Source organism: Podarcis liolepis, assembly GCF_965112155.1.
Source record: "Podarcis liolepis genome assembly, chromosome: 1".
NCBI lineage: Eukaryota > Metazoa > Chordata > Lepidosauria > Squamata > Lacertidae > Podarcis > Podarcis liolepis.
Genome location: NC_139554.1, coordinates 98,456,713 through 98,480,665, shown reverse-complemented (window position 1 = coordinate 98,480,665; position 23,953 = coordinate 98,456,713). Strand labels below are relative to the sequence as shown.

The following is a 23,953-nucleotide window of genomic DNA, read 5'->3' as shown; positions in this document are numbered from 1 at the left end:
CATAGGAAGACAATAGGAGGAAAGTTTACAAGTGATGAATAAAGTTCGGTTTCTATCTATTTGTTAAAAACTGATCTACATTACAATCAAAGCTGCATGTCACTCTGCTTACTGAGGTATTATCAGAGTTTCCTTGCCAAGTGTTAAATTATCAGTAGACAAACCTGTTTCTGTTATTTGTTGCAGGAAGCATTGCAATCATTGTTCCACTCGTCCTCTTGGTGACCTTGATTACTACTTTGGTAATAGGTTTGCTACTTTGTAAAAGAAAGCGAAGGTAAGAAATTTCTGTCGAAGGAAAAAGAAGCAATTTACTGGATAAGTTCTAAGGACAACCAACCTTGAATGGTGATGATGGTTGTGTAATTTCAGTCCAATCCTATCTCTGCATGGCACTGTGTGCAGATACTCCAAAGAATTTGCAATATGAAATACCAATGGGGAATATAACAGGAACAGAGGTGGGAGAGTCAATGGTAGGGCTTGATGAATTTGAGCAAATGTGATACACTTACTGAAAGCTTGATCATAGTTGGGAACTAGGATTAAGAAGATGAGTCAAAGGCCACATAGAAAAGGCACATTTTCAGAAGAGCCTTGAAAGAAAGGAACAAAATGACACCAGCTACATGTTCATGGCAAAAGTAAAACAAAGCAAAAAGAAGGGAGAATGGGCATGACTGTTTAAGGCAGTAAGAGAGAGCTAGTGGAGCGGACGGCATGGGCATCAACAAATCAAGACCAACAGATACGATAGGTAAGGACAATATATTTAGGCTGGGTACACAAAGGGACAGCTAGTGAAGTGGGGAATCTACTGCTGCTACTACTGCTGCTACTACTAACAACAACAGCAACAGCAACAATTTATTTATACCCAGCCAGATGGGTGGGGTACAAATTATTTATATTGCCCCAGCCACTCTGGGCAGCTTCCAGCATATAAAAAACACAGTAAAACATTAAACCTTAAAAAGCTTCCCTATACAGGGCTCCCTTTAGATGTTTCCTAAATGTTATATAATTACTCAACTCCTTAACATCTGATGGGAGGGCATTGCACAGTGTGGGCACCACCACTGAAAGGCCCTCTGCCGGGTTCAGATAATTGTCATACCATCTGAATGTGGCAGAGGGCCTTTTCGGTAGTGGTGCACTTAGGTATGCAAGAAGGGCATTAAAACTTGGCAAATAACTGGATATAGCGTACAAAGAAGAGACGTGAAACCTATTTACCAAGGAGACCGGACATAGGCTAAAGAAAGGAAGACTTGGGAGGAAAGAGAACTGATTCTGGCTTAGACTTGCTGGCCTTGATATTGCAATTAGACAACATAGTGGAGCAGCAGTAGTAGTAGTTACAGATAGGTAGCCGTGTTGGTCTGCCATAGTCAAAATAAAAAAATTCCTTCCAGTAGCACCTTAAAGACCAACTAAGTTAGTTCTTGGTATGAGCTTTTGTGTGCATGCACACTTCTTCAGACACAGTGTATCTGTGTATCTGAAGAAGTGTGCATGCACACAAAAGCTCATACCAAGAACTAACTTAGTTGGTCTTTAAGGTGCTACTGGAAGGATTTTTTTTATTTTAGCAGTAGTAGTAGTACTTGTATTCTGCCCTTCATCCGAAGATCACAGGGCGATTCACACAAAAAATACAAAATGAGAACACAACATAAATAGTAAAAACAAAACAAAAACTCCCCTCCCAGAAACAAATAGAGCAATTGGCAGACAGAGAGACTGGAAAGCTGTGGGGTATCTATAGAGGTAACGGGGCAACATATAAGAGGTACTGAAAGTCATAGGAATTAATAATGTTTTCCAAGGAGAGAGTTTAGTGAGAGAACAGTAATAAACTAAGAAGAGAACTCTCAAGGGATAGTTGCAGAAGGGGTGTCTTTGCAGAGGAAAAGCTTCCCACTCCCCTTGGAAACATTGAAAATTAATCTGGCAAGGCAATCTCCCCCCCACCCTGAAAATCACTTCCTTCTTTTCACAGATTTTTACACACACACACACACACACACACACACAACCCAATACAGAGATTAATTTGTTCACTCTTTCCCTTGTGATATATTTTAGGGCAAAAACAATCCGACGACAACCAATTATAAATGGAGGAATCAATGTAGAGATTGGAAATCCATCGTATAATATGTATGAGGTGGGCCATAATCACAACGAGAGAGGTCTTTCAGATTTTACATTAAATCCAGAAAAGGTAAAATCAAATATTTGTTTCCTAATTTAAATAATTATGTTTTAAATACAGTAATAGCAAAATATTGCCATTGGGTAGGATCCAAAGGTATTCTTCCATTTGCAAAAAGAAGCTCTGATCCAGTTAAGGCTCCAGCTAATATGCAAGGAAGGGGTCAATTTTTGCAAATTTCTCTTCTCCCCTACAGCCCTCCTAAGTACTTCCCACACTATTTCAGAGTTTTCCAAAGCTCTCTGGAGGTGGGGAAAAATAAAATTGGTGAAAATGCCTCCCTTTATTCAGTAGTAGCTGGTAGCTTTTTGACTTAGTAGGGCTGAATTTTTTAACCTGCTCTTTCATCACAATAGGATTTTGACAGCACTTATTTAAGAAGCTTGCCATTATATGTGTACAGACTGACACTGTCTCTTTTTTCTCTGCACATCTTTCGACAGGGAAAGTGTTTCCATGTAAGAGGGTCTAAGTAGCATTTTCAGACAAGATTGATTCCGCACCTGTTACTTAGAAATTAAGCCGTATCACATGACTAAGTTTGTGAATTTATGTATTGTTTACACCTATACATCCACTGCCAGAAAACAAAACACATAAAAACTTTTAAAATGCTGGGAAAACTTGCTTACACAGGTTTCCTCTCCCCAAAATCAATTTAACTATTTATAATCCAAAATATACTTCTCTAAATTAAAACAAAAAACCCCAAAAGTATTCCAACCGTCAGGGGGGACGGACAGTTTCATTTGAGCCATTAGAACAAATCAGAACATATTTGCAATGCATGGATCAGTCCTGAAAATGTGAAGTAATAATCTCTGCTCATGTGCAAAAGCTCATTACACCATACTAATCATAATTAACCTATGTTATGTCTGAGGTTTAGGAGAATATCTTCCAGATTTGAGGAAGTATGTGGAGTCATAGCCAGATAGGAACAGTGCCCTAACGTTTCATTTCAGAAGTCCACTGACAAACTTATAGAAGAGCAAGGTAGAAATAATAAGAACAGAATGTATGGCTTCAAGATTTTGAGAAGGGATTTTTAATTACGTGACATTTTCAGTGGGAGGGCTGTGGACCAGCCTCCACCACTCTTACTGATCAGGGCCTCTTCTGAAATGGAAAGACTCATTTGAATCCAACCCATTATTTCCAGAATGCTTAATCTATAAGTCACAAATGCAAACATTCATGTGTGAAACCAGCTCAGTATTATACACTGTAACAATTGTGAGTTGTTCCTAATATATATTGATTATTTTCAACTGAAAAAACGTAATACTTTCTTATCCCCGCCAGGTATTTGAAATCTGCACTAACCATATGCTTTTACCTAATTAATTTTGAAGACCTGTGATGGGAAAACACTCTCTTTCCCGCTGCTACAAAATATCTCATGCCTGAGACTGCTCAATGACTTATTTTACCTAATGACCATTGTACCATTCCCAAATTGTTCATTATTCAATGGTGATGCTGGAGTGATAGCAAGATAGTGAGCAAACAGTGTAAAAACTTAAGAACCGCCTGGAACTTTATAGGGATTTAAATTATTTTAATGATTATCACTGCCTGGATGGGTCAGAGTTAATGGTTTATCTGGCCCAGTGTTCTGTTTCTAGCAGTGTATCTAGAAAAATCACATATGGAATGAAGGTGTCAAAATCTGCTCCTCAGAGACATAGAGGTTCCATTTATTTAATGCTGGCAACCAGTATTTGATCCATTCATGGAAAACAGATCTTATTCTTTTGAAATTCATCAGAGATAGCCGCCATCTGCACATCTCAGTGTCAATTAATGTTGTTGTTAAAAAAGAATCCCAATCAAATGTTCTGGCATTATGCGAAAGGGATTTCTATCTCTAAATGCAATTTATCAATCCTTAATTGTTTTTTTTTTCTAGACTAAAAAGACCTATATACTGAAGTGATTCTTTGTATGGAATGTGCAATAACCCTTAATGGTTTTTGCTTTACTTTCCTGTACCTTTTCCAAATCTGTGATATCCTTTTTTAACATGGGGTGACCTTAATGGCACTGGGAGAGGCTTCTTTCATCTTGTACATGTGAAGTATTTTGAGGCACATAAAAATTCTGGCCAATCTCTTTGTTACATGCCAAATGAACACACCCCCCCAGTTGCACACTTAACACTAGCAAAGTAGTTTTGCTAAGTTTTCAAAGAATCTCCCCATCACTTAAAAGGAAACACTCCTGTTGTTCCAAATTACCATCATCTGTACAAGACCTTGAAGAATTATTTCAATACTATGATGTATACAGTTGCCCTATGACAGAGGAGTAGCTGGATTATGAATAGTTTTTAGAAATAGCCAAGTGTGTCCTAGTCAATTAATCACATGTGTATACAATAAATTAGGGCTAGCCCCTAGGGCCATTTGAAAAAATGAAGATTACTGTAGAACAGAAATGCTTCCTGTACTAATGAAAGTATTTTTAAAACTTGTATGCATTAAAAAAATATATATCTTTGGAAAAAGATAAAGTTCAAGTATGTAATTTTACTCATTGCTTGTTCAATACGATTTCAAAATGTAGAAGGAAAATGCAGTATTTTAAATACAAGAACTAAATGCAAAAAATTGCTGTATTTAAATGCAGGCCAGGTATATAGGGGGAGGGTCCACAGTCTTCAAGCTTCCCCACACAGCACCGCCAATCTACTTAAACTCTGACCTGAAAGGACCTTTAACAGCAGGGGTGAGAAACTGCCATTCATTTTCCATGCTCATTCTACCATAGCCCCTTACTCAAGATTTAGAAATGATTTGTATGAGTTTACAACTGATAAAGGTAGCACTAATATGCAAAAAAGTATTTAAATGAATGGTGTATTTAAAAATAGCCATACAATATGATATGAAACAGTATAAATGAATCTAGACCTGATGTTAAAAGTGAAAATGCAATTAATGTGCAGATTTATTATGTGAATAACAGCTGCAGGGAAGCCTGGGGTGCCTGTGGGGATAGATATACAGCTGCAAATGGGAGCTCCCTTAGAAACACAAGTAGCAGCTTCAAAGAGGTGATTTTGTGGCAGGCAGATAAAGAATTTAAATTCTGCTCCCCACCCACCCTCACAATCCTGCTATTTAGATACATGCACATTAATTGTATTGACACAGTTCATGTCACATCTAGTTTGGCCCTGGAAATAAAGCAATGATAAGAAGGAAACTTATTCATAGATAAGTCATGTTTTGCTGTGTAGCATCAGCGCAGCATACGGATTGTTTGCTTCTTCAGAAAAATTAAAACAGACAAGGCACCCATTACAGTAAAACAAAGAAAAGAAGGAAAGGCAGCCAAAGCAGTAAGTAACCAAAGGAAAAAGAGACATCCAAGATGAACATAAGCTAATTTATTACCTAATGAACTTTGAGTATTATAATACTTCTTCAGGTCTTTCAAAGAGAAATTGTCCAAAACTGTCTTCCACAGATGATGTGGTAGCCACCTCTGAAGAAGAGTTATAATCCTCAAAAGGAACTGGATACTATGTTGTCGTCAGCGCCATCTTGAAAACTTCAAATTGAATAGCTCTAACCCATTATGGTGCAGCCAGGTCCAGCTAAGAAATAATTTCAAATATTCAGTCATATTTAGACAGTAGTGTCGAAGGTGATGCTTTGACATCTGTTTTCACAGAAATCAGTGTTTGCACCTTTTAGCTACTAATTCAAAGAGAAACTTCAGGCAAGATAGTAAGCGAGCATAACTAACTGAAAACTTTTTATCACACTAAAAGAAACTGACAGGAGGAAAAAGTGCACAAATTTATGACAAACTATTTCTCTGGGAAATAAATTGTAATAAATTTTTCATTAAAATTAGGATCAACTAGCCACTTTATATTAATACCCTACATCAGACAAATGGTTTATCTGGAGTATTATCGGCTGCTCAAAATAATGTGTCAGTAACATTACACAATATTTAGTGTCTTAATAAGCAAAATGACATGCCCAATTAGATACGTTCTCTGTACCTGATTGTGCGCTGGATTGTGTAACAGATTTTAGGGCAGTGGAACAAGTTTATGAGCACAAGGCACAGAACTGAAATAAAGTTAGTGGTAAACTTAAAAGGCTTTAAAATTAGTAGGTAGTTGGACATGAATGTTCCCAACGTTCTCTAAATTTCATTTGCTGGACTGGATCCAGACTTTGCTCCCTGCTGGTTAGAATATTCCAAGTGGCATTCCACTCAGAGTATGCTCCAGTTAAGTAGTGGAGGAAGGTGAATTTTGCCAATTCTCTCCCACACTCTTCCCGAGGGTTGGGGACCCTCCAGAACAGTGGGGGGGGGTGGCGGCACTGCTGGCAGCAAAGTGAGAGGGAAATTGGAAAAAATAACCTCCCCCTGCCGCTCCTCTTCATAGATCAGAAGGTTTCCGTGGACAGAACAAGCCTTTAAGTCCACAAGTCAAGACTGACTCCGACCCATAATTAATGAGTAATAAATCAAAGACCTTTAAACTTTCTTAAACATCAGTGACATTATTATTAATAATCATATTCATATGCAAGGATGCATGTATTTATATGAAATCATTTACACTCATTTGTAATGTGGTTTCTGCAACTGGATATCATTTTGCATGTATTGCACCAAAACGTTCATAGGATGTTGTAGAGCTGGCAATCACTTTTTTTCTTTTTCTTTTTACAATATACAGCATGAGACAAACAGACTGGACAGACCCATTCACTGGGCTTTTATAGGGCTTTAATTGTGAGCTTATCTGGCCATGAAAAATGGAGCTCAAGCCAATTGCATAGGCTATGGTTATATCACACAACATTCAGCCCAATGCTATGTGTGTTTACTCAACAATAATTCTACTAAGTCTAGTATCAATTAGGTATGCATAAGGTTGCAGCCTTAATAATATCCAGAACTTTCCTTTAGGTAAAGGTAAAGGTACCCCTGCCCATACGGGCCAGTCGTGTCCAACTCTAGGGTTGTGCGCCCATCTCACTTAAGAGGCCGGGGGCCAGCGCTGTCCGGAGACACTTCCGGGTCACGTGGCCAGCGTGACGAAGCTGCTCTGGCGAGCCAGCACCAGCGCAGCACACGGAAACGCCGTTTACCTTCCCGCTATAAAGCGGTCCCTATTTATCTACTTGCACTTAAGGGTGCTTTTGAACTGCTAGGTGGGCAGGAGCTGGGACCGAAAGACAGGGGCTCACCCCGCTGCGGGGATTCGAACCGCCGACCATGCAATCGGCAAGCCCTAGGCACTGAGGTTTTACCCACAGTGCCACCCGTGTCCCTATGGTCCTTTAACTATATCCTAATGATGAAAATTATCTAATATTTTCATGCATGCTTCAAGCATATTCTTTTTTTGTAAATAAAATGATACAGAAGCTATAAAGACATTACTATAGAAAAAAGGCATCTTGCAAAAATGCTCATAATTAAACCATAACAAAGTCTAATGACTAGATCTGTCCTATGGGCTCAATGTCGAGGTGGTCTGAATGTTGTGGTTGCTTTTATATTCAGTACAATTACCAAGTGAAATATTGAAGTGTATGAGTAGGATATTTAGAACTTAGGAAAAGAGTTTATTTAAGTCTGATCTAGTTGCCCTTTGAAACTTCTCCTACACCTTCCATGCACAAGCACAACATGTATGAGTTTCTCCATCAGCTGTCCTCATACAAGTGGAGAACTTGAGAGTCACTTCATGTGCCTGTGGAACATGTATCCAAATGGACTGCACACATGTGAATATTTGTGTCTGTACACAGTAAGAAAGCAGTCTTTTAAAACACTATTCATTGACTTAGATCAACGTCCCGGCTGGAGAGGCACCCATTATTGTCACTAAGGCACCCTGCCCTTTACTAACTTTTAAATCAAAATATTGCGGTGGCAGCTGCGCTGAAGAGCAGGTATCCTAACCTACTATGAAGTTTGTAAGCATTTCTGCAGTAGTATCCCTTGAGAGTTGTGGTCATTCCAAGGGTAACTGCTATTCATATTCTCCATAACAGGATCATATGAAAATATAAGAAACTGAGAAATGAATTGGCATAGTTTTCATATGTTCCCTTCCCATATTTCCAGTGTTTTTTTCCCCTTGAAAAATAGGCGTCGGTACTCACCATGAAGTTGTTACAGTAAGTGCCACACTTTTTAACAAAAAGAAGAGCCGGTACTGCGTACTCTTGAGTACCCCCCTGAGAAAAAGCACTGTTTCCCCTCATGTTGCATGTCATCAGTTGTATTAAAAGCATGTCCCATTAGTTATTTAACAACTCTTTGTTATTTGCGTGAGCCAAGGTAATGAATAATCATGTCCCGATTTGTTCCTATGTGTGCACGTTGTATGATGTATTAAATTGAGAGGTTTCTTGATTTTTGTGCTGGAGCTATTCTTAATATCACATATTTATCTCTTTTCAGCCAACAAACTACTCCAATCCAGTGTATGCAAAATTGTACATGGATGGGCAAAATTGTCGAAACTCCTTAGCCAGTGTTGATGAGAGGAAAGAACTCCTTCCAAAGAAAATAGATATTGGCATAAGGGAGACTGTGGCATAATCCATTGTAACCTTTTGTATACTGTATAAATGTATAAAATATAATGATTACTTTTCTATGTACCAACAGTATTATAATTGTTTTAGCATCAGCATTACCTCTGGATTTTTTTTTTCTGTTTGGTTGGTGGTTTTCTGGGTTTTTCTTTTGCTGATGACTTGACTGACCATTTGTATGGTATTTTTATGGGGAAAAAATCTGCACTACAGTAAAATTTACAACAATGCTGCTGATATAACACACATTGAATTTGTTACAAATTAAAAAAAATCCTTTGTAGTGTGAATATGAGCAATCTATTTTGTATGAGCCTTTTCCTTTGGTTTTACTTAATCAATGAAGATGATATCTGCACTTTTCCATTATATGGTCTGAAGGCTGTAGTACAGTGTGTGAATTTGTTTATCTTTTAAATGGTGGAAGTATGGATGGTCTACTCTCTTTGTGCCCATTAAAAATTCACTTCAGATTGTTAAAATTTTAGGAAACCTAATTTCACAAATAAAGCATAACTTCCTTTTACAGTTAGCTTTAGGTTGCCAAGAAGTTATGAGTACTATAGAGAACATCTAATGGTCTGCATGAACACAGATTTTTCCGTTTTGGAGATTCAGTGGTCGTCCAAGCTATACTAAACATATATACCATGTAAAAAACCTTCGTATTTAGTAAAACCGTATAGAACTTAGTGATATACGACTTGCAAGTGGAATGACCTTAATTGATGTGTGCTAAGGCCTATTCTGCAGTCCTGTATACAGTAGCTTACCTGGAGCACAAGAGGGCATCGCCTACACACATATTATATATTTATTTACTCAGCCATATGCATTATTTGTGTATGATGAATTCCCCCGTGGTGTAAGGAGAGCAAAAAGCCATAAGCACACACATCAATAAGAGAATTCTTAAAGGGAAGAGTGGGGAGAACCCATACTTGCCTAAAAATATTACATCAAGCCAGTCTTCATCATTTTGTATCTGTTTAAAAGCTACTGTGGATTATTTTTAAAATTTCCTCAACAAACCTCAAAATCACATTCTCAGTAGTGGGTGGAAAGCGTTCAATGTAATGAGTTTCCAGCACTTTCTCTGGTACAGTATTAGCTTATTTTATGTTGTTATGAAGAATAAAAAAAAGAAAAATCAATACAATTTGCCTTTTTTTAATTGTGACAGAAATACATAGTGCAATTTCTCTAGGTTGTTAAGAAAAAAAACAGTCCTTGAAATATTTTATACATAACTTTAAAGGCACAAAAGATTTCACACACCTGTACACAAAGAATGGGGGTGGGGGCTTTTGTTCTTCTGCTACACATTACTGATTTTTTAGCTGTCATGAGATATTAATCTAACAGATTAAATATGTTTGTGGTGGCTCTTTTTTCCCTTTGTACGAACATTGCAAAAAAAAAATATACAGCTGTTTTATAAAAGATTTTGTTGTATTATGTGCATGCATACTACCTATTTCTAAACTTTGCCATGTTGAGGCCTTTATTAAAAAGAACTTGATTCATGTAATACTAGTGCAGTTGTGCTTGAACAATGTTATACATATCGCAACCCTTTTTGAGTATTGGTTAAAACTATTTTTAATAGAATAATATATTTCATTTGGTTAAAAAAAGTCATTTTGCCTATGTTTTTTAAAAAAATGAAGTCCTACATACTTCACAAAAATGTTGACTTCTATTTACTCAAATGAAACTCTAACACTCTAACTACCCTGTTGAGGAGTTTGTAAATACATTCAAAAACATATTTCTTGAGCAATGTCAACTCAAGAAACAAAGATCCGTTATACTTAACATGGGAAGCAAAATGTCAAACTTTCAATTTTTATGTCATAGTTTGCCCTCAACACAAAGTTGTACAAAATGTCAAACTCTACTTCTTCTGTTTAAGAGGAGTAAAAGTTGGTAAATAAACATGGTGGCTCTGATCCATGAGAAAGACAGACAAAGTAACCAATCTGCAAAGACAAAGCCTTTTTTAAAAAGCTGAAATTTCACTAGTCAGATGGTTGACAGTGAAAAAGTTGCATGGGAGGAAGCTGAATCCAGTCTCCCTACTCGCCCTTCTGAATGATGAACGGCAGATTTCAAATGTTTTTAAATGGCTAGTACGCGTGGTTCTAGTTTCTGGGTCAGTCTGAAGAATACTGCACAAAAATCTATTTATGCACAGGATTCTCTGTCCAACCAGTGACAAACAAACATGTTCAGTGTTCAAGTCAGTGGACTATAGCCAATTAAGCCAATTAAGTCCTACTCACAGAAGACCCATTGAACGTAATGTTATGGTAGGTTTGCTGATACATACAATTTTACCAATTTGCTCCTCAAAGTCCATCAATTATTTTGCCAAGCAGGTACTCTTGTTAATTATCATCATTTGGGAAGGTCCACTAATTTTGAAGGAAACCTACCTTGACACTATATGAAATTTGCTCTGACAAGAAATAATGATGGCCACTAACATGGATGGCTTGAAAAGAGGAGTGATAAGGCTATCAGGGCCTCCTAGCTGAGGCTGGCTATGCTGACTAAATTCTTCCTCATTGCTGGGAGACAGTACACCTCTGAATACCAGTTGCTGGGGGTCACAAGTGAGGAGAGTGCTTTCGCACTCAGGTTCTGCTTGTAGCCATCCCATCGGCAGCTGGTATTGTAAGAACAGGTACTGTAAGAACAGAATGCTAGGCTAGCTTTTCTCATAGTCTTGTGACACTGCTATTCAACTACCCTAGAAGCCACTTGGTCCTGTTCATCCTTCCTAATCTGTGGCCTACATTTTAACTAATCTCTCTTAAAGGTAAAGGTACCCCTGACCATTAGGTCGTCATGACCAACTCTGGGGTTGCGGCACTCACTTCACTCTATGGGCTGAGGGAGCCGACGTTTGTCCGCAGACAGCTTCCGCATCATATGGCCAGCATGACTAAGCCACTTCTGGCGAACCAGAGCAGCACATGGAAACACTGTTTACCTTCCCGCCGGAGCAGTACCTATTTATCTACTTGCACTCTGACGTGCTTTCAAACTGCTAGGTTGGCAGAAGCAGGGACCGAGCAGTGAGAGCTCACAATGTCGCGGGGATTCGAACCGCCGACCTTCTGATCAGCAAGTCCTAGACTCTGTGGTTTAACCCACAGTGCCACCCGCGTCCCTCACTTACTGTGCTTTTAAATAACCTCCCAGAGAGCTGCTGGCGCTCCTGCTCTGTTTCCAGCACTGGCCAGTAGGACAAAGGGTAGGGCAGATAATGGTAGGCAGAGGCAGAAAGAAAGGGAGGCAGAGCACTGCAAGCCTATGCACACTCAAAGTGAATCCTACTTCTGCGCAAAATGCATAGGATGTTAGTAACCACAAGGTAATCAATCATATAGTAATAATACATTCTTTTTATCTCATAACAACCCAACACAATGCATATTTTCCCATATTTTCTCCTGGGTTTAGAGCCAAGGTTTTTTTTAAAAATGACAACTATTGTTATTTATTAAATTTGTATACTGCCCTTCATCCAAAATTCACTGGGCAGTATACAATCCTGCTCCAACCAGGCAGTCTAGAAAGGTTTTTCAGATTGTACATCTTGTGCGGAACAAGTATGGTTGCAACCTATTATCTGCACCAAGTTCCTGTACTTTTAACAGCGGCAGTAGAAGAAGATATTCAACAGATGTACTTTACTCAAAAACAAAAGTTTAGGAGCCTGCTTAAGGCATCAACATGAACACTCACAGCCACAAACCAGTTGCAAAACACCATTTGAGTGCATGCAAACCTCTCAAACCCAGAGACTAGTAGGAAAAACACACATATCTCCCTCCCAGGAATTATTTTCTGGAGATGCAGAGATGGAACCAAGTCACAGTGATGCAGACTCCAAGCAAGAAGATGAGACACAGATAACTTAGTTATCAGAGCGTGGGGAGAGTGAGAGTGGGGGCTCAGACTTGGTGATCCCACAGATAAACAGGTAACAGTTTATCCTCTCTCTCTTCTATAATGAAGTCGATTCCTGCCTTTGGTTTAAGATCAGAAACGTGGATAGAAAAATTAAGAACTTGGTGGCATGGTATTTGAGGGCAAAATTATGTGTGACATCAGCAAACCCATTTCCCCAAGCATTGTCAAGGGGGGACTGCAAAACAATATGGAAGAGTCTCAGAGAAAGCTTGGGTACTTACCGGTTTTCGCATCTACGAAATTGCGCTGCCTCACCCACTGATTTCCTCCTATCTGAGTTTTCTTCTACTCTGTAAAGACAATTGGTAGGGGAGGAAAGTTTAAAAATGATTAGGGGATAGTTTTTATTAGGTCTGAAATTACACACATTTGTGCCCAGTGATAGTGTACTAGAAATGTCCAGTACTGCACTGACATTATGAAGAAAACAAGAATCTGTATAATAATATAGAGTGTAATTGTAGTAATTACAATGTAAAAGTAGCCTTCTTTGAAATACATTTTTATAACATGAGAAGAAACCAGAAGCTCAGGATTTTTTATTTTTACTTTGCTAAGTATTTTTATTGATTTCCATAAATGCCTAACAAAATAAAACTAGACAACTAAACAAAATCCTAACACCCCTCAAGCCCATTTTTAAAAAATTACTATCACCAATGTTCATGTTAGAAAGTTGCTGATCTATTTCTATTATGATTCAATCTTTCATTGTTCTTTTAATTCTGCCAGCATTTTTCACTAGTAGCTTTGAGCAAGTGGAATATATCAAGAGAAAATAGTTAAGATGAATGAAAAAAACCCTGAGATAACACAAGTGACAGAACATCATGAATTTCAAAACTACATTGGAAGATAGTGATCATGTTAAGGCCATTGCCTATAAAAAGAAGGCAAGCCATATTAGTGCCATGTTAGAGCATTGTTTTCTTATATTCCAACATATCTGAAAAGAGGTAAGCAGTGTCTGCATTATGTAGTAGTCTTTGGAAGAGAAAGAAAAAGAGAACTAAACACTTCCCATAGAAGGATTAGAATGAAAGTTTGTTGCTCTGAGTTCCTATCGCCTCTTTCTTTCATCTTGGAATATAGTGGCTTAGAAGAAAAGGGGGAAAGGCAGCGTAAGGTGACTTATAATGATAAGGAAATCTAAAGTACCCTGCAAGGCACCAGACACAACCTTTCATGTTTGTGCGATCAGCTGCGATAAAGGACATGCTATCCACTCTGACTGAAAACAAGAAATTCAGCTTGCCAAAGAAGGCTAAGCTCCTCTCAGGATAAAACTGTTGCCTCATGAACTTTGAATTACTATTTAGGAGCATGAAAGCACACCACAAAAAGCAAACCTAAAAGACAAAGAGCAACACCATGAGGCTTTTCTGCTGAGATTGCCATGGTGCTTCAACAGCTGAGAATTGATCAACTGAGGCTAATTTTCTTAAACTTTACTTTTATAGAGGGTGGATTTGCATTTTTAATAAACAGTTTAAAGGGTGCAATTTCTGTACACCAAATTGAAGAACATACTAAAAACAGTAACAAAGGACAAGACAGGTTACAAAATGATATGCATAGGAAAAAGTAAAAATTAATGTGGCTATTAACACTCTCCTTCCTATGGAGCAGGTTGAAAATACAGCCTACATTATGCTCTTTCGTTTCTTTCAATGCATCTTTGTATGCAGTCATTTTTAACTTTTAAAGTAAACACTCTATCTTCAAAGTTGACCTAAGCACAATCTAAATGGACAGAGATGTTTGCAATACAGATCTGATCAATTTATCTACAGCCAAAAAATACCAGGGACACAATGGGTTAAATCATAGAGCCTAGGGCTTGCTAATCAGAAGGTCGCGGTTTGAATCCCCACGACGGTCCCTGCTCCTGCCAACCTAGCAGTTCAAAAGCACATTGAAGTGCAAGTAGATAAATAGGTAGCACTCCGGTGGGAAGGTAAACGGCATTTCCGTGCGCTGCTCTGGTTCGCCAGAAGCGACTTAGTCATGCTGGCCACATGACCCGGAAGCTGTACGCCGGCTCCCTCGGCCAATAAAGCGAGATGAGCGCCGCAACCCCAGAGTCAGTCACAACTGGACCTAATAGTCCGGGGTCCCCTTTACCCTTTACCTTGTTGTATGGCAACCATAAAGCTGAGGGAAATCTTTAAAACATGACAGAAAAACAGAACAGACCATCCCAGAACAGTATTTTTATAGAACTCACTGAAGCCCTTAACTCCCCCTTCTCCACAGGCATGGTCAACCATATGGACCCCCCCAGCTCATGGCTCCATGCCCTACTGTCAGCCTGTCCTGTTAAGATTACCCAGTCTACCTAATCTCCCATTATGTATAATGGAAGACACACATATCCCTTGAATACACTAAGTGAGGAATGGGCTGCATCTAGAAAGGATAGGAGAAATAGCTCCAGGCAATAGCTCTCCTCCCAATGTCCAAATATTTAAAGCACCTCTTCCTGGTGAGCATGACTGTCTTGTGAGTAGCTAGTTAAGAGCCAGCTGTCCGTCAAAGGCCATCAGGAAGGTGCCTTTAGAAGATTACTGTTGCCAACAGTCTTTGTCCTTCAACTTTCATCTATCAACACTGCAATGTTATCCACAAGACCAGAAGCCTGCTCTTCAGTAATTACAATAGGGTAGACTTAAATTGTTTTCTTTATTTTCTATAAAAGCTCCATTTTGCCTCTTTCTTTTGCCTTTTATTCTTAATACATTTCTTGAATGGGTTCATGTGTGTGTTGGTGCTAGACTCCAAATATTACTACCCCCCTGAGAGCACTGACCATATGGCTTCATGCCGTGTGTGTAAGTGGAATTTGACAGAGAAAAGCCAGCTGCCTTGGGCTCCAATAAGAGACAAATAAAGCTGCATGCTCTCTCTGTATCTCCTTTGAGTATTTGCCTTGGATTCTCAGATTTTGTTTCTGAGAAAGGGCTTGTTGGAAGAAGGAGGTCTTAAGTAGATGCCAAAAGACAACAGAGCCAGTTTCTGTCTAACAGGAGGGGATTCCAAAGTGCAGGTGCTGCAAGGCCATAGTACATAGTAAAGGCCTGGTTCCTATATTGTGCAGAACAGATCAACTGATGAATTGGTATCTGCAGGAACCCCTCACATGCTGAGTGCTCAACTGGGTATATATAAGGGTTATCTCCCAAGGTTTATCTGACAATAGAAAACTGTCCTATTTCCAAGCGTAATTATAATGATAATGAAATTTTCTATGATACACACTAAAACATCTCCATAAATATTTGAAAATATGCTGTTCAACGGATTCTGGAAGACAGGAGGCTGACTCCTGACAGCCAATTAATTATCACAATCAGAGGAATTCTAGACAAAGTACCTTCACTGTTAATGTGAAGCCTAATTAAAATTCATGTCCCATAAAAGTCACTTGACTCTCAATTATGATTAAGTATGCAAGGTCACTAGAACACAGTGAGAGACTGAGCCAAATGCAGTCCCTTAGTTACTCAGTGACAGTTCAAAAGTATTGTCATGCTTTGTGAAGAACTGTACGTAAAATACAAATTACAGTTCAGTGTATTTCAGTGTGAATGGCTGACAGCAACAATCTTCTGGCCTTGTAGCTTATTTGAATGTGCTGCAGTAAAGTAGGTGGAACCAACTGGTGCCCTTGCAGTCGTGGAATTGCTTTTGATCCAGCAAAGGCATCCACTAATAGAAGAGGAAGCTATTTTCCCCAGTATCATTCATGTTATATTTAACCCAGTCAGATGGGCAGGGTACAAATTATTAAAATATTTAAAGCCCTTTGCTGCCATCCATCTCCAAAGATATCAATGTGGAATATAAAAGGGATGAATAAACGAAAAATACCTAAATAAAATACAATAAAATTAAAGGAATAAATAAATAAATGTTGACATTGGTATTAACAGTACAGTCATACCTTGGGTTACAGATGCTTCAGGTTGTGTTTTTTCGGGTTACGGACGCACCAAAACCCAGAAGTACCGGAATGGGTTGCATGCACAGAAGCGCTAAATCGTGCTTTGCGCAGAAGCGCCAAATCGCAACCCGCGCATGCACAGACGCAGCGCTGTGGGTTGCGAATGTGCCTCCCACATGGATCACATTCGCAACCCAACTGTCCACTGTACTCCTATAGAAAAGGGATTCTAGAGATATGGTGCCACCACAGAGAAGACTCCCTTGTTATCATGTAACAAACTTCCCAGGGCAAGGGAAGAGCCAACCCCCTTGGAAGATCCTAAGATTAAGGTTAGAGGAAGGAAAGGCAATAATCCCTTCATGTATTTGGTCCCAGGCTGTTTAACTAAGCCTGGAAGAAGAGGCACTTTGCATTAGGCTCAGAAGCCAATAGACATCCAATGTACGTCATTCAGATTCGATGTGTAAAATTATTCCATTGGGCTGTGCCAGCTGAAGTTCTTGCAATTGCATTCTGCAGGAACTGAAGCTTCCAAATAGTTTTCAACGGCAGTTCCACATACTACACATGTGAGTAATCAAATCAAGAGTTTAACCAGGGAATGCATCATAGCGGCAATACCATCACAGTCCAGGAGTTGTGGTAGGAGGCAAACCAACCCCAAAGCTCTACACACTTGCGCTCGCTTGGGGAATGCAACCCCATGTAGAACAGATTGCTCACCTAATTCCCAGACAAAGGAACCATTTGCCAACAGCACCTCTATCTTATCTGGCTTTGTTTGGCTTTAGTTTGTTTGTCCTCACCCAAGACACATCAAATTCAGTTGTAGCTACACAGTGGTAATCTACACAAACTGTTATCTGCACAGTTGTAATCTACACAAAATCAGTCGTAATCTACACAGACTGCAACCTATCACCTGCACAGCCTCACTTGACTTAGATGATATATAGAGAAAAACACCACACTCCAAAACCTCTGATGATCTCACCAAGTGGTACATATGTTTAACAGCATGGGGGATAAGATGGAACTTTGCAGGACTCTACAGCACAATGCAATGGAGTCAAGCAAAAATCACCCATGCTATTATCTGAAAGCAGCACTGGGAGGAATCCAACGTCACATTAAGGTAATCGTTTCATCAGGGCAAGCATTTCACCCTCTTGTCTCCCTGTTCTGCACTGTTCCATGGATTCTTCTGACCACTGCAAGCCAGTTTCACGGGGCATGGGGGGAAATGAGGGGGAACCCCACTGTGCAAGTAAAAAACCTTGCACAAGGCTTCTGCTGATTGGACTCATGAGTGTCCCTAACTCCCATTCTACAGAGTTAATCTTGCAAGATACTATGGTATCAAAAGCTGTGGAGAGATCAAGAAGAATTAACAGAATCACACTCCACCTCTCCCCCCTCAACAAAGCTCATACATTAGGGTCTTAGTGCCCAAACCCAGACTAAACCTGGACTTAAATTAATTTAGGTGATCTTTTCTATTTCATTCAAAAACAAATTGAGGGCAACTGCTACTACCTCCTCAAGCACCATGCCCTCAAATAGGGATTTTAACAACTGGGCAATACAAATTACAATTTCCTAGGTCCCCAAACGTTTATGAAGGAATGGCTGTGGAATGGCCATCTTCAGTCAACAAATTAAGAATACTGTGCTGTTATCAAGTTACGCTACTGAGGCAAGCTGCCCTCCCAGCCTTGGAAATAATAGGTTTTAGATGTAATAAGCATGCATATCTGCACAAACATCACTGAAGCCTCTTTAATTAGCTGTAGTCTATGTAGCACTCAAAAGTTAATCAGTTTCATTTATTTTTGATTTTTTATATATATAAAAAAATCTGAGGTTGGATGTTTTTGTGTTGTCAGCAAGGAATTTTGATGCTAGGATGAGAAGTTGCATCTTTTTCATATATAATGGCCTATCATCAATTTGAACCTAATGGAAAGCATCGCTTAACAACATTTCAAGGGCTGAGTTATAACAATGTGTGTGACTGAGGTATTTGATCATCATCATGAAATCTGATCAAGGAGCATCAATGCTACATTTGTATTTTCCCAAGATGAGCCACTCCAATAGCAATTTAATTTCAATGAACAGGCATAATAAAATTAAATTTCAGATAAAAATTTGTACTGCGAAACAAAGCCAAGTTCCAACAGAAAACCTGGACATTCATTTTTTAATCAGGGGCTTGCTAGCAATGCAAACTACCGAGAAAGCACCAAAGCTAGATTATGTAAGACGCAATATCTTTATAGATGCAAAATTGTGCAATTGCTCAAAGTATTTTAGAGCCAATTCTAAAATGCTGGTTCTCAAAGCCAAGTTCTGTTGCATCTTGTTTTCCAGTATCAAAGTATAAAAATCTAAAATCCCATAAAAAATGCAATCATTAAAAAAAAACACACACACACACACACACACAAAAAAAACCCCACACAAAACCCAACAATCTACAGTTGTACCTTGGTTATCGAACGCCTTGGCACGTGTACGCTTTGGCTCCCAAACACGCAAACCCGGAGGTAAGTGTTCCAGTGTGCGAATGTTTTTCGGAAGCCAAACATCCGATGCAGCTTCCGCTCAACTGCAGGAAGCTCCCACAGCCAATCAGAAGCTGCACCTTGGTTTTTGAATGATTTCAGGAGTTGAACAGACTCCCGGAACGGATTAAGTTTGAGAACCAAGGTACCATTGTATCATAATTGTACAATGTTAAAGAAAGTAAGGTTTTTTTAAAAACAAAACCTAAAATTATATTCATGTACACCTTTTCACTAGCTGGAAACGTCACAGACTTAAAACAGCACAATCTTCTCTTGAAAAAGTCAGAAATTAAAGTAAGACTGCCAAAGAAGACCCCCACCTGAAACCCGGACAGCCATGCCAGTCATGGCAGACAGTATTGAATTAGCAGCACCAGTGATCTGGCTCAGTATAAAGCATCTTTCTATCTTCACAAGTATAAAGGTGTTGCATGATAATATTGTTACTTCAGCTCTCTGGATTTTTGTACTCATGAGGGTGGGAGCCCACACCTTTATAGACTTAAGATTCTGCCTGTGGATATTTTTTATATAAACCTTTCTATTTTCTAACACATTTTGTGCAGGCTTCCAGGGGTCAGGGTTTTGAAAGAGAGAATATCATGTAGAAATTAGGCTGCTCCATATTCATGTCTATCTAGAATCCCTAGCCCTGTATTTTCTTCTTCTCATTATTCAGAGAGGGAAGACAACACTTTTAAACACAGTTGACAACTGAAAGCAATAGCAAAGTTCTGGTAAACAATAAATTTACTGCCTGAAGCTTGCTGGCAGCAAGAGCTTGGCACTGTTAAAAATATATATATTCTGATTATGCTTATGCAAGTTTTTGAAGGAACTAGTATGGTTCTGAAATTTGGTGACATGTAGTGATGTGGGACTAGCTCTTTATTAAACTGTCCTGCATTTCTATTTCTTGAGACAGAGAGAACTTGCAGTTGGGAAATTGTAGGTGGCCTTTAGCCAACTAGACAACCTATTACAACTATTATTTAGCTTGCACAGTCCACCCAAAATGACATGGTCTCTGCTAAGGCAATTGAAAATCCAAACATTTCAAAATCTGACAGGTGACAATAGGCATGTATTGCATTAAGCAAAAACACCAATGAGCCTTGAAAGCCCATTAAAGACTAAAGCAGTTATTATGTTATAAGTTTGTTGACTACAGTCCATTTCAATGTGTAAACAATTCATTTACATAAATACTCTTGAAATATCCTTTAATAATCCTAAAAATTATAGAAGATCAATTCTAATACTCTACAAAATATATGACGACTGGGTTTCTCTTTTTGGAGAGTTTTATTATCTCACAATATTTCTGGAGCAGTCATACCTATTCATGCACTATGATGCCTGAATAAGGTTCTTTTAGTCATGTATCTTGAATGCATACTTCACGTCACATTTTCCCAGGTTCATTAAGCATGAGCAGGAAAAAAAAAGGATTTACCCAGAGAACTATATCTACTGTATATATTGGTTTTTTAAAAATGTAGAGTAAAAACTTACTGCAGAAGGCAAATGGATTAGACTGTATTAGAATATTAGGCAAGTCGTAAAAGTATAGGAATGTGCATCAGATTTGAACTGAGAGATGAGGCAGGGCGCCTTGTAAGGAATTGTATGACAACGCACAATTCAAACCAGGGTCCTCTGAAGCATTTTCAGGTCCGGACATCTCAGAAATGCTACATACAAGCATCTACTAATGGTTAAGCTGTATCTAAGCATATTGTATTAGCAAAACAGCACAGCCGGGGGAGGGAGGCAAGGAGGAGTAGCTTTGCAAATGCACGTCTCCTGCTTACAGAAAACTTGCATATGGGGAAGGGTCTTATGTATGATCAGAGGGAATCGTTTTAGCAGAGCCCTCCAATCCCTGTGCTTTTGAGAGTGGAAGCAAGTCTGCAAGAGCAAAACATATGTCACTAAGAATGAAGGGTAGAGATGGGAAGCTCCATTGTGACTGACCAGTGGAGTTTGGAACCGGAAGGAAAGATTTTCCATGGGAATTAAAGTCTATTAGTTCCAAATATTAGAATCTACGGTCACCCAATGAAGCTGAATGCTGACATATTCAGGATACGCTTCTCCACAAAGCACATAGATAAACTGCAAAAACTCACTGCCACAAGATATAGTAATTGACTATCAACCTGGGATAGCATAAGAAATGTTTGGAAAATTTCATGAGCGATAAGGCTATCCAAAGTGACTAGCCGTGATGGTGGTATGCCTTTGAATACCAGTTACTATGGAGCATTATTAGGCAGAATGCTATTGCATTCATGGCTTTGGGCTGGCCATTGTGAGAACAAAACCTTATTCTATGTGCAGCTAGGTGTAACCCAGCAGGGCACTTATTACATTGTTAACATCTCAGTGCCACTGAGCGGAGAATGGGGGTAAGGCTAGAGCAGGCATAGGCAAACTCAGCCCTCCAGCTGTTTTGGGACTACAACTCCCATCATCCCTAGCTAACAGGACCAGTGGTCAGGGAAGATGGGAATTGTAGTCCCAAAGCATCTGAAGGGCCGAGTTTGCCTGTGCCTGGACTAGAGCAAAGCCTCCATGGCAGTTCTTGGAGGCCAGGCCAGACACATCCATATGGTGAAGGTTATGTTTAAGACACTCTGGTCTAGATTGTTTGGGATTTTTAGTGATTAAAACTGCACTTTGAAACAATATGGTTATCATTGCAGATCATATAGTAAGGGTTATGTGCTTGCTCCAATTAACACAGCTGCATTCTGAACTAATTGAAGCGCCTGAGCTGTCTTCAAAGGCGGAGAATGTTACAGTAATCTAGCCTGGAATTTAGTTAGTATGAATGACTACTTCTACCACGGTACTTCCCAGCCATCTCTTTAACAGTTTGTCTCTTTGGCAGGATCTGCCAGAAATAGCAAGTGAAGTAGCTGGGCATATGTTCCTCTCCCACATACACAAAACAGTACTGCTTTGCCTTGTAGCCAACCTGACCCTAAGTAGTAATTAATCGTGCCAACATTGGAAACAAATTTTGTTGCATTTTTTTTTTTTTTGCCTTCCCTTCCTTGACTTCACGGATCAATAATCTGATTATATCTCTTTGACAATAATGTGTTCCTCTCACGCGCTGCTAACTCCCTTCACTCTGGACCACACACTTGGCCTCATTAAGGGTCAATACACTTTGCCGCACAATCTATGCAACATACTAGCTCGCTCACTCTCTCCTGCAGTCAGAAGACCTCAGGCATTAATTGGCACAGGAGCAATCATACCTAGAAAAGAACTAATTTCTTCAGGCTTAGCCTTCTGATGTTATTAGTAATTTCACAAACTCTGTGTGAAACTGCTTCACCTCTAGGAGGACATATGCTCACTAATTGACTTCGGTGGGGGTGTTCTTGTGGTTTTGGCTTTCTTTAATCCAACAACCTGTCATTCCCTAAGATTTAGGCTATTGGAAATCTTGTTTTTGCTAAGTCTTCCTCAGCTTGGCCTCCTCCACCCACCACAGAGGTCAGCAGCCCCAGCTTCTGATCTTTCTCATTTGCTTTTACAACACATCTATCTTACCTGCAGCCTAGTGCTTCAAGAAACTGCTGTGAGAACAAACATCCTACTATTTCATGTATTGCACCATGTTTTCGGCCTTCAGCTGCTCTCTTTGTGCCATCTTTCCAGCTGCACTTCATAGAAAAGTATGCATGGGGTGATTGCTTCCCCACCCTAGTTTGGCTTAACCCATTAGTATCTGCAATACTTTGCACGACACTTCAAGTGGTAAGACCAAGAAGAATTATTGCTTCATTTCAGAAAAGAAAATGACTTACTGCCAAGCTTGATCTCCACTTATTCAGTGGATTTTTTTTTTTAATGCCTGATCCAGCCACGCAAGTGTCAAAATTCTATTTTAAAAAATGGCACAGGCAGTCATTTCTGCTTTGGTCTCATAGAACGATAAAGTGCCCATGAAACCAACATGTATTACTTCTAAGGACTGCATTGCACATTACAGAGAAGTGGCAATAGCACAGACTGGAGCAGCGTGTGACTCATCAAGATGAATGCAGTCCACAAGGCTCAATAAACTTGTTATTTTTGTTCCCTGACAAGATTTCAGAGAGGAAAAGTTTCAAGCATGTTGCAAGAAATAGCTGACGGGCTGTGACTGCGTTAGTGGGTCTCAGCTTCCAGAGCTACGCCTACTCTTTGCACTTCTGCTTTAATAACTGGAAGAGGAAGTTGGGTGCCTTCCTCACTACAAGGTGCAGGAATCTGAGCTGCAGCGAGATACAGCGTGGCAATGTGAGAGGTGCAGGTTCCACTTCTAAAAGTCACACAACAGGAGCACCAAAATCAGGAGTGTTAACCAATGGCCCAATAAAATTGGTCTTATGCTGTATTACAACATATTATTGTTGCTTTGAGTATGATTATTATTAAGCACCATCGGTGTGAATGGTGCTTCTGAGGCCACTGCCTTGAGGATCACATATAATAAATAAAAAATAAAAAAATATGCAGTTGTTTCAGTTACCCGTTATTAGGCTTGTAATGCCTAAAGTAGTCTAAGGAGAACTGGGGAGGAACTTTGGAATATGTGTGACTTTCCCATATATGCAACAAAGAAAAATGGCTGACAGGTGAGCAC

General features: G+C 39.3%; 1 protein-coding gene and 1 long non-coding RNA gene across 4 annotated transcripts in view; one reads left to right on the top strand and one right to left on the bottom strand.

The window, feature by feature from the left end:
• LRP1B (LDL receptor related protein 1B) overlaps window positions 1-10,336 on the top strand; it is a 742,760-nt gene extending 732,424 nt beyond the window's left edge. For all 3 annotated transcript variants that reach the window (XM_083492761.1, XM_083492762.1, XM_083492763.1), the window contains 4 exons: window positions 187-277; window positions 2,089-2,227; window positions 4,850-4,948; window positions 8,669-10,336. In XM_083492761.1, coding sequence (XP_083348887.1) covers window positions 187-277; window positions 2,089-2,227; window positions 4,850-4,948; window positions 8,669-8,809 — 470 coding nt within the window. In that variant the 3' untranslated portion in view covers window positions 8,810-10,336. The remainder of the gene's footprint in view (window positions 1-186; window positions 278-2,088; window positions 2,228-4,849; window positions 4,949-8,668) is intronic.
• A 2,719-nt stretch (window positions 10,337-13,055) lies between these two features.
• The window catches only part of LOC310703266, a 125,987-nt gene continuing 115,089 nt past the window's right edge, over window positions 13,056-23,953 (bottom strand). The window contains exon 5 of the long non-coding RNA XR_014524047.1: window positions 13,056-13,079. This is a non-coding gene — a long non-coding RNA (uncharacterized lncRNA). The remainder of the gene's footprint in view (window positions 13,080-23,953) is intronic.